The following is a 10,026-nucleotide window of genomic DNA, read 5'->3' as shown; positions in this document are numbered from 1 at the left end:
GGCCGGGGCTCGCGCTGGTCGGCCTCCCTGCGGCGCGCCGCGCCGTCCCTCCAGGGTGGAGAGCCGTCTCCTGCGCTCCGCCCCACGCCCTGCAGCTGCGCGGTCTTCGGCGTGGCTCTGAGCCCCCCGCTCCTTTCCTGATAGATAGGCGCAGAGTCCTAACTAAGGAGCAAAAGCTAGCAGTGGAAAAACCCACTTCTTGCCCAAAGCGCATATTCAGTCTGAGTTTAAAGAGGAAGCATAAATCGTTAGGAGCTCCCTGTTCCGTGGGATAAATATGCCGCCGATCCCTCCGAAGAGCTGCTGTTCCCGTGCTCCAGTTGCGAGGTCTCTAGAGATGGGGCTAAGGGATGCGGAGATAGCAAGAGATTCCTCTCGCTCCTCGCCAGCCGAAATTGCTCCGGCTGTGAGCTCTCCGCTGCAGTTCCAGGGGTGGGCGCGGCCGGTCGGGACTGTGCCGTGCTGGCTGGAGCCGCTGGGAGTGCAGCGCGGCTGCGTGCTGTGCGTCTCCTGAGCTGCACCCTCCCACCGCCCCATCTTCCCGAGCCCGGCTTCCCAGGGCCGTACTGCGGCTCTCCTTTCACCATGGCCGCCCCCAGCCTCCGGCCGCCCGCCCTGCTCCCACAGCCAGGACGCGGCCCTGGCATCCCCGGTCCGGATCAACCATAAAATCAGCAAGTGTGGCCCCGTACGCTGGGGCGCCCGCGCCCCCATTTCCGGAAGGACGAGGCTGTCAGTTATCCCTGGACTCCCTCTGTGGAATGAGGTTCCCCCCGGGAAGGAGGAAGTGGCATAACGTGTGGGATGGGGCTTTCCTCTGCTGGGCAGGCCTGAAGCTGTTCCCCTTATGTACTTGCTGGTCTTAGGGGAGGGGGATCGACTGGACCCAAGATGGAGCGCGCTTCCCCTCCCCCTTCCCAGTGCTGCAGTGCGCTGCGGTGGTCAGACCCCTCAGAAAGGGCCAGGGCCAGATTGCCGAAGAGTCAGGCCGCGGTCCCGTCTCCTCCTTACTACTTTTTCTTTTTCATGACTGACGCCCCCCCAGCTTGGATTCCCTCCAGTTTCCATGGCGATTGCGGTGCAGGGAGAGGGGCTGCTTGCTATTCCGAGCACGGATTGTCTGGGTTCCAGATCCGCTACTGTTCCTTCCCCAAGGTGGAGGGGGTGGGCAGGCTCAGGTCGTGGCTTTCGCGCCCCTCAGACCCCGGAGTCCACGCTGCCTACTTCCCTTCCCGTGAAGGACCCGACTCCAGCTGTCAGCCCCCAGCTGGCGGTCCTGTTGTCCTCGCTACTGGCTCCCTGAGATCTTAGGGGCCGGGGTTACCGCGTTCCTTTCCCGTGTCACTGTAAGCTGACTGGGCAGGGGTGGGACACAGTCCCTGAGGCAGTGCCTAGGAGGCCTGCCAGCCTCCTAGAGTTCTGACCCCAGGGAGAAGCAGGCAGCCAGTTACGTAACAGGCAGGCCCGTCCCTTCCCCTGAGAGACCCCAGAGCACAGGGAAGCAGCGGCGGGGAGCAGGCCGGCTGCGAGAAACCCTGAGCAAGCCTGGCTCTCCCCAGGGGTTGGGAGCAGTTTCAGGGACTCGGAAAGTGAACAGGCTTTCAATTAAGCCCTCGCAGGCGCCCCGGGTCAAATGTGCTCCACTTGTTTATTTTGCCGTCTTGCTTTTTCGGGACTAAGGGGAGTGGTACTACGCACCGCACCGCGGCCTGGAGGTAGTCCCAGGCTTCCAGGCCGAATGAAGTGCATTCCCCTGGGAGACAGGTGGCTCCTAAGGGGTCAAAAAGCGGTACTCCCAGGGTTCCTGAGGCTTAGGGCCCTAGGACTGGGAAAAGGCCGTGGCTCACCCCCGGCTCTTTCTCCCCGCCGCTAGGGTCTCCCTACTATGACAATGTCCGTCCGCTCTGCTACAGCGACTCAGACGCAGTATTGTTATGCTTTGACATCAGCCGTCCGGAGACAGTGGACAGTGCTCTCAAAAAGGTAAAACTAGCTCCACCTTACCATGTCTAACCCAGCAGGAGGGCAAGAAAGAATCTTGAGGACCTTGTCATTTAATTCTCTCGTGTACCAGGTGTGATTGACAGGCATGGCAGTGCATGTTTGTAGTCCTAGCCCTCTGGGAAGCTGAGGCAGGAGGATTGCTAGAAACTTTGAGTCTAGCCTTGGCAGTTTAGCAACTTTAGTGAGACCCTGTCTTAGTGGAGTTGCTGAGATATAGCTCTATGTGAAAGACTGGGTCCCCAGCGGAAGGAGGGAGGGGAGGGGATTGAGGCCACAGAGAGGAGCATTTCCCAAAGCCACGCGATTAGCTGCTGCTCCGGGACTGGGTCTCCTTACCCCTCTGCTTTCTCCCCTTCCCGCTTCCCACACGGCTGCTGCTTTTATTTATTTATTTTTTGGGTACTGGGAATTAAACTCAGGACCTCGCGCTTGCCAGGCAGGTGCTTGCGCTGATGAGCTGTCTCCTCGGCCTGCTACACTGCTGCTTTGGAGCCCCAGCAAAGAAGGGTGGCACCAAAGACTTGGGAATCAAAGGGTCAGGAAGCGGACAGCCTTCTCCTGGTGTGGCTCAGGGGCCAGGGTGGGCCACTTCTGTAGACACCCTTCCCAGCGAGTCAAGGGTCGAGCTGGCCTTCCTGTAGGAGATGTCTGGGCTTGGGCTGAAAGGTCTGCGTACTGAAGGCTCCCAGAAGCCTTGTGGAACTAGCCGGTTTCCCAGAAGACTCCCAGTTACGTTCTTCCCTCAGGGAGCGTTTGGTAGGCTTCTTCCTGGCATTCCGGACTTGGGAGGCCCTTCGACTGGGCTGAGGGGACAGAGTCGCAGATCACACGGGCGGGAGGATGATGTCTTTAGTACAGGCGAGATGCTGTGACTCAGAGGGAGAGCTGGGTTGGTGACGACCTGGGTGGGATGCCCGACATTGCCAGTGGGGCTTCTGCTGTCGGCCTGCCACTGACCGCTTCCTTCCCCGTTAACCTCCCTTCTTCCTCCTTGGCCCCTCAGTGGCGGACAGAAATCCTAGATTATTGCCCCAGCACCCGGGTTTTGCTCATTGGCTGCAAGACAGACCTTCGAACAGACCTGAGCACGCTGATGGAGCTGTCCCACCAGAAGCAGGCGCCTATCTCCTACGAGCAGGTGTGTGTGTGTGTGCGTGAGTGAGTGCGACGGCCCAGGGAAGGTTACAGGCAGAGGCCTTGAAATATGGGTCTCATTCAGGCTCTCCTGCCACTGCAAGTGAGAACTGATGTGAGGTGTTTATCTCTAACTAATGAGCCAGTCACCTCCATAGGGGTTGTGGGTGCCCAGGTTGGTAGGTGCGTTGTCCTGTGTGTGCTAGCATTTTTAAGATTGTTTTCTGTTGACCACTCACACTGCAATCATTAGAAATGCTTGCCAGAATTCATTCTTTTTTTTTGGTCTTTTTGAGACAGGGTCTCGCTATGCAGTTGAGGCTGGCCTTGAGCTCGCTTTGTAGCCCAGGCTGGTCTCGAACTTACACGATCCTCCTGCCTTGGCCTGAGTACTGGGATTACAGGCATGCACCACCATGCCTGGCTTCAGAATTTCAGATTTCTGGCTCCATACCTATAAAGATCACTCTGAGAAAAAGCCATGGAAGTTTGCATTTTTACTAAGATCATTGAATAACTCCTAATGCACACAGGAGTGTGACAGTCAGTTCTTTCAAGCCATTGTTTCTTTTTTTTTTTTGGTTTTTCTCCGGTACCAGGAACCGAACTCATGACCTTGCACTTGCCAGGCAGGCGCTTTTGCCGCTGAGCTAAATCCCCAGCCCCTGAAGCCGTTGTTTCTGACTGCAGTCCTCTGGGGGAGCTCTTAGACATAGCAGTGCTAGGACTGGGGCATGGCTGGTGGGAGAACCCCAGGTTCATCGGATCGAATTCCAGCACCAAATGCCTGCTGTCGCCACCCTGCTCCCCGGAATTGGATTTCCTTGGTCTGGTATCAGTGTAGTGTAACAGTGTTCCAGGTGATTCAAATGTGTAGCCAGGGTTCACCTTCAGAAAAAATAACTGGAGGAGGCTGGTGGTAGGGGCTGCAGTGTCTCTCGGCCCCCGGGACCGCTGCATTAACAGCCGCCCCCTCCCCCTGCAGGGCTGTGCCATAGCCAAGCAGCTGGGCGCAGACGTTTACCTGGAAGGCTCGGCTTTCACCTCCGAGAAGAGCGTGCACAGCATCTTCCGGATGGCGTCCATGGTGTGTCTGAACAAGCCCGGCCCGGTGCCTCCCAAGAGCCCTGTCCGGGGCCTCTCCAAGCGGCTGCTCCATCTGCCCAGTCGCTCCGAACTCATCTCTTCGACCTTCAAGAAGGAGAAAGCTAAAAGCTGCTCCATTATGTGAAGTGGGAGCTGGAGCGGGGACAAGCCCCGCTTCCTCCCTTGGGTGCAGAGGCACGGGGAGAGGGAGGGTGAGGCAATGTAAGACACTGGACACGAGTTTTTCCGAAGGCCGTGGTGAGGGCTTGGACGGAGACAGGAATGGGATGAGGAAGGGACCAGGCCCAGCCAGAGGACCTGGCACCGAGTGAGAACCATCACACCCCAAGCCGAGCGCCAGGCGGAGGAGAGGGCAGTGGTCCCAGGCCCCCCATTCCAGAGGAGGGGGCGTTTGGGGGCTCTGGGGGCGTGCTGGCCTCATGGGCTTGGGGGCTTACAGGAGCCTCACCTACAGCATCATGCTCTTCCACACCGCGTTTCCATGCAGGCGGGGGCGGAGGGCCCGGAGCTCGTCCTTCCCTTCCCGGGGCTGCCAGAGCAAGGGAGAGCGAGGAAGCCACGGGCAGCTCCTCGGGGAGCTCGGCCGGTGCTTCACAGCGGGAACCAGAGGGCAGGGCTGGTCAGAGCCGGAGCGGGAAGCTCATTTGCATAGCCCATGCGTCATGGGAGGTGTTATCGCACATTCACACGCTCCTCACCGAGTCCCCAGGGCCCAAGGGAGAAGCCCCAGACTCCCTTCTCCTGCAGACAGTGGGGTTGGTGGTGCTGCAGGGGCAGGCCTGGGAGGGGTGACCGGACTTTCCCTGCCCCTAGGGCAGCACAGCTGGTGGTTGTTTTATAGACTCTTGTCTTTGGAATTGGGGGGCGGGGGGAGTATTTCAATCTGTTCTATGTTCTGTGTTTAAAGAAGAGAACCTATTTATTAATGAAAAATATAATACATATAAAGAAGTTGGCTCCATTTCTTCCTTTGTTTTCTTGGCTATTTTGGGGGGAGTGGGTGTTTGGACAGGGTCTCATTATGTAGCCCAGGCTGCCCTTGAACTCACGGCAGTCCTCCTGCCTCAGCTTCCGAGTGCTGGGATCACAGGTGGGTGGACCATACCTGGGTTCTTGGCTGTTCATAATCAGGGAGAAGCTTTCATGGGGCCCTTTCTGTGGGTTGCAGGGTGGCTGCTTCCACAGCCCCCAGCCCCTCCGACAAGCAGCTCCTCCCTTTTCCTGTCCCACCCAAATCCTATTACGCCAGATACTAGCTCCTTAGCTCTAGAGCAGGACTGCACCCTGGAATGTCTGCAGTGGGGATGCTTCTCGTAGGGGTTGTGCTGTGCAGTGGGGGGTGTTTAGCAGCACCTCCGGCAGGTGCTAGGTGACAGAGGCCTCAGTGGTCACAACTGAAATGTCCCCAGAGAGTTAAATATCCCCGGGGCAAAGTCACTTCTGGCTGAGGACCGTTGCCCCAGAGCAATGAGAGTGCATCTTTTAAAGCTCTCAGTGTTAAGGTACGGCCCTCAGCGGGGTGCCTGCCGTAGGTTGGCCATCACTACTCTGGAGTCTAAAGGACAAGGAGATCGTCTGTAGGGAGTCGGGCTGCGTCCCACCCCAGCAGAGGCACACAAACTAAGCCAAGGCAAGTGGGCTCCTGTTGGTATCCTTTGAACTCACGGAGAGGCGGCTTCCAGTCCCAGAGCCTCCCGACGGTGGCGCAGGGGCCTCCGTGTCCCTCACCCTTCGTGCGTCCCAGCTCTTGTTTTCCGGTTTCATAGTGCAGTGCTGGAAACGAAAAGTTACTGTGTTCTCAGCACTGGCGAGGGCTTTAACCTACGCGATCAGATTTAACGTAAGTGATGAGAGCTTACCTTGTTACGTGTTTGGCGGGGGCCTGGGGCACTTAGTTCTTATAGCAGTATGATGTTGGTATTATCTTCATTTTACTGATAACCCGAAAGATTGGTTATGCCGTCAAGCTGTACCTGCGTTATCCATTCCTGTAATAACCCTTCGGGCGCTAACCTACCTACTTTGTTCTACAGAAATTCAGATTCAGAGAGGTTAATGTGTACAAGGCCACACAGCTAGCAAGGGGGAGAACATGCGTATAAATCAGGCAGTCCAGCTGCAGAACATGGACTTTTTTTTTAGAGATGGGATCTTGAGCTGTTGCTCCAGCTGGCCTTGAACTCAGGATCCTCCTGCTTCAATCTCCTAAATGAGCCGCTGGGATTATAGGTGCATACCACTGTGTCTGGACAGAACAAGCATTCTTTTTTGTGTGTTTTTTAGTTTTTTGAGACAGGGTCTCACTGTGTAGTCCAGGCTGGCCTTGAACTCACTACGTAGCCTAGGTTGGCCTGGAACTTGTGGGGATCCTCCTGCCACAGCCTCCCTCGTGCAGGCAGTGTGCTACCATGGTCCATCAGAAATGCAGTCTTTAGCTCTGCTGTCCTATCCTGGTAGACAAGGGGAGTCACTGTCCCTATTTTATCACTGAGGAGAGGGAAAAGCCAGAGATGCCGTATAGTGCACGAGATCATACTGACGGTGAGGGCTCACACCAGGTCTCGTTGTTAGAATCCCAGGGACCCCTTCCTGCCGGCCCTTGTGTGCCTGAACAAGAGACTACCCATGGTCCTTACTAAAGCAGAGTCCTGTCCCATCTCCCAAGTGTGCCTGCCTGTAAGGGAACCAGCAGAATGAGATAAAAACGGTGAGTGTTCTTTAAGCTCAAGGTCTCACTTGTGCCTGGAGACTGCCGTTCATGAACCTGGACAAACTTTGTCATCTTTTTGAGTCTCAGCTTACTCTTCTTTAAAGACAGTAGACATGGTGACCTGGAAATGGGAGAAAAACATGGACTCTGAGGTTAGATGAACCTGGGGTCTAATTCTGCCTACCCTCCTTGTGGTACTACAGACTGAACTCGGGGCCTCCACCCAGAGCTACTCCCAGTCCTTTATTAATATATTTTTTTTAAAGTCCTTTTTAAATTTTGAGTCAGGGTCTCCTTAAGTCACTAAACAAGACCGGCTGAGCTTGAATTTGCAATCCTCACGCCTCAGCCTCCCAGAGTGCTGGAAGAAAGGCATGCACCACCATGCCTGGAAACCACTGCCTCGCTGTGCGCTTGTTTTTGAACTATGTGGATTTGACGGCATAATCTTTCTGAGTTACTACTAAAATGGAGATAGTACCAATATCGTACTACTATTATAACTCAGTAAAGTAATTACATAAATTAACTGTCCAGAACAGAGCTGGGCACTTAAAAGATTCTCAACACTCCGCTAGCTGAGGCTCTCACCAGGTTCCCTGCCCTCCGAGTCCTACTTGGAGTTCCAGCCTGTGAAGGGAGCGCCCTCTCATGATCACTGTGTGAATTACACCAAAGAGGTCTCAGGCTTCCTCTTTCTGGAAGTGGGGAAGTCAAAGGCTGGAATCCTAAGAGCACACGTGTGAGTCTGTTGTTACTGTGGCCCACTGTGTGATGCTCAGGCTTTTAGGGTTAGAGCTTATCCTGAGGTCCAGCTTGAGAACTGAAAGCATATTTGGAGACAAAAATCAGATCCGAGGGGCTGGGGATTTAGCTCAGCGGCACAGTTCCTGCCTGGCAAGCGCAAGGTCGTGAGTTCAATTCCCGGTATCGGAAAAAAACAAAAAACAAAAAACAAAATCAGATCTGAAGCCGTGTAGAACTGAAACATCCAAGCTGAAGATGGGGAAATGCGCAGGAAGGAAGCACCAGATACTTTGGTTACCTCAAACACTCTGGCAGTTGCAGAGTGTGTATGAGCCCGTAAGAACAAAGAGAAACAAAGCAAGCATGTGATTCCAGGTGAAAAAACTCAGTGGGGGCCTAAAGCAGGGGGTACTAGAAAGAGGAAGAAAAAAAGTGTCCAGATCCTTGGGACCAAAACATGTGGACAGCAGGTGTAGTGGTGGATTCCTGTAATCCTACCCTACTTTGGAGGCTGAGGCAGGAGGATCACAAGGGCCTGGGGATGTGCTCAGTGGTGGAGTGTCTGTTCAACATGTATATGGCCCTGAGTTCAATCATCAGTACCAATTAATAAATAAAATAACAAAACAAATAAAAAATAAAATAAACCAGAGTTAGTGGTGCACGCCTATAATCCCAGCACTCAGGAGCCCGAGGCAGGAGGATTGCTGAGTTCGAAGCCAGCCTGGACTACAAAGTGAGCCACTGTCTCAAAAAAACAGAAGCCAACCAAAGAAAAGCTTTACTTTATTTTATTTATTTATTTATTTATTTATTTATTTATTTTTCGGAACCAGGAACCAAAATTTCTTTATTTTTTTGAGACAGGGTCTCGCTATGCAGCTCAGGCTGGCCTTGAACTCAGAGCTATCCTCCTCCTCAGCCTCTGAAGTGCTGGAGTTACAGGCGTGTGCCACCATACTGCCTACAGAAACTTTAAACAAAATATTTTAAAAGAAGAAGAAGGAGAGGAAAGAGGAAGCTAGAGTTCTATCTGGAATTTTGAGAAACAGGTGCCAGGGCCTAGGAAATACAGTCCTTCTAGGAGGACTTTGGAGACCACTGTTTCGGTTTTTGTTTGTTTATTTTTTACTTTTTTTTTTTTTTTTTTAAGACAGAGTCTATATAAATTGCTCAGACTGGCTTTGAACTCCTCCTTTGAAGTCCTCCTGCCTCAGCCTTCCCAAGTATTGGGATTACAGACATTTGTCACCATGCCCAGTTGTGTGGGCTCATTTTGAGTTGTCACAATAACTAGGATTGTTACAGTACTCACGCCATTGCCAGGCCAGTGTTGCTAAAAAGTCCCTGTAAGCCTGGGGTACTTCCACACAATGCAGAACGGTGCCGCCCTCATTGTGAAATACTAGGCTGGTCCTATAACTTTCGTTTGTACAGTTGTAAAGTAGGACTAATCTCGCACAGAGTTTTTGTAAAAATGCTTTTCCATTAATGGTAGTTTATTAGTTGTTACTGCAGTTGTTAGTATGATCGTATGTCAGAGTTATCTGCCCCTTCTTCGGTACTGGGGATTGAATGCAATGCCTTTGCACTGAGCTACATCCCTTGCCCTTTTTATTATTTTGACATAGGGTCTTGCCAAACTGCCCAAAGTGGGCAGTTTGTGCCTCCCACAGTACTGGGATTACAGGTTATGCTAGAGTTACCCTACATTCCCATCCTGTTCTAAATTCTTCTACTGTAAGCTAACCATGATAGTTCTTTTGCTTTAGGTTTTGTTTTTCTTCCGGCACCAGGAATCGAACTCAGGACCTTCCGCTTGCCAGGCAGGCACTTTGCCGATGAGCTAAATCCCCAGCCCCCGGTGATAGTTATTAACTGAAGTTTCTAGGTAGACCAGCAGGCTGGAGTCTGGGACGCTGGCCCGCAAAAAACTTTCCTCCCGCGGAGTCCAGCACTTGGCGAACCACATTGCCCAGCAGGCCTCGCAGCCGGTCGGCGCTCGAGCTGTGCATTCTGGGATTAGTAGTTCCCGGTCTCGCTGTCGGCCTGCGCAGCGCCGCCCCAGGGACTCGCCTTCCCAGCCTGCCCCTCTGCCGGGGCGCTCCTCGGCGACCAGGAAACGGGAAAGATGGCGACTGCTCGGCAACGTTGAGGCCGCGTTAGGCGGTTCAGACCCGGGGTGGTGAGTTCCAGGCGGCGGAGGCGGTCCGCGTGCGTTTACGGCGAGGGCGGTAGGAGGGTACGGCCGCGGCCCCTGCCCCTGGGGCGAGGCGGGGAGGAACGCCGGGGGGCAGGGGCGCAGGTGTAGGCAGCCCCGGCGG

General features: G+C 54.1%; 2 protein-coding genes and 1 long non-coding RNA gene across 5 annotated transcripts in view; 2 read left to right on the top strand and 1 right to left on the bottom strand.

Annotated features, from left to right (window-relative positions):
- The window catches only part of Rnd1 (Rho family GTPase 1), a gene marked incomplete in the record, with an annotated part of 5,903 nt that extends 697 nt beyond the window's left edge, over positions 1 to 5,206 (top strand). The window contains 3 exon segments of the mRNA XM_013505644.1: positions 1,874 to 1,983; positions 3,008 to 3,142; positions 4,124 to 5,206. Coding sequence (XP_013361098.1) covers positions 1,874 to 1,983; positions 3,008 to 3,142; positions 4,124 to 4,369 — 491 coding nt within the window.
- A 137-nt stretch (positions 5,207 to 5,343) lies between these two features.
- Positions 5,344 to 9,637, bottom strand: LOC102008961. The gene is made up of 4 exons (XR_001231468.1): positions 9,018 to 9,637; positions 6,982 to 7,076; positions 6,105 to 6,218; positions 5,344 to 6,018 (listed from the first exon to the last, which is right to left on the bottom strand). It is a non-coding gene; the product is annotated as an uncharacterized LOC102008961 (long non-coding RNA).
- Positions 9,638 to 9,786: 149 nt separating this feature from the next.
- Ddx23 (DEAD (Asp-Glu-Ala-Asp) box polypeptide 23) overlaps positions 9,787 to 10,026 on the top strand; it is a 12,927-nt gene continuing 12,687 nt past the window's right edge. The window contains exon 1 of one of the 3 annotated variants that reach the window (XM_005406669.2): positions 9,787 to 9,887. The gene's annotated coding sequence lies outside the window, so the exon portion shown is untranslated. Of the gene's footprint in view, positions 9,945 to 10,026 lie in introns of all 3 variants that reach the window. The other 2 variants (XM_005406670.2, XM_013505643.1) reach the window with 2 other exon arrangements.

This window comes from Chinchilla lanigera, unplaced genomic scaffold, assembly GCF_000276665.1.
Source record: "Chinchilla lanigera isolate Chin_1 unplaced genomic scaffold, ChiLan1.0 scaffold00099, whole genome shotgun sequence".
NCBI lineage: Eukaryota > Metazoa > Chordata > Mammalia > Rodentia > Chinchillidae > Chinchilla > Chinchilla lanigera.
The sequence above is the reverse complement of the archived record's forward strand: the minus strand, read 5'-3'. Positions and strand labels throughout refer to the sequence as shown.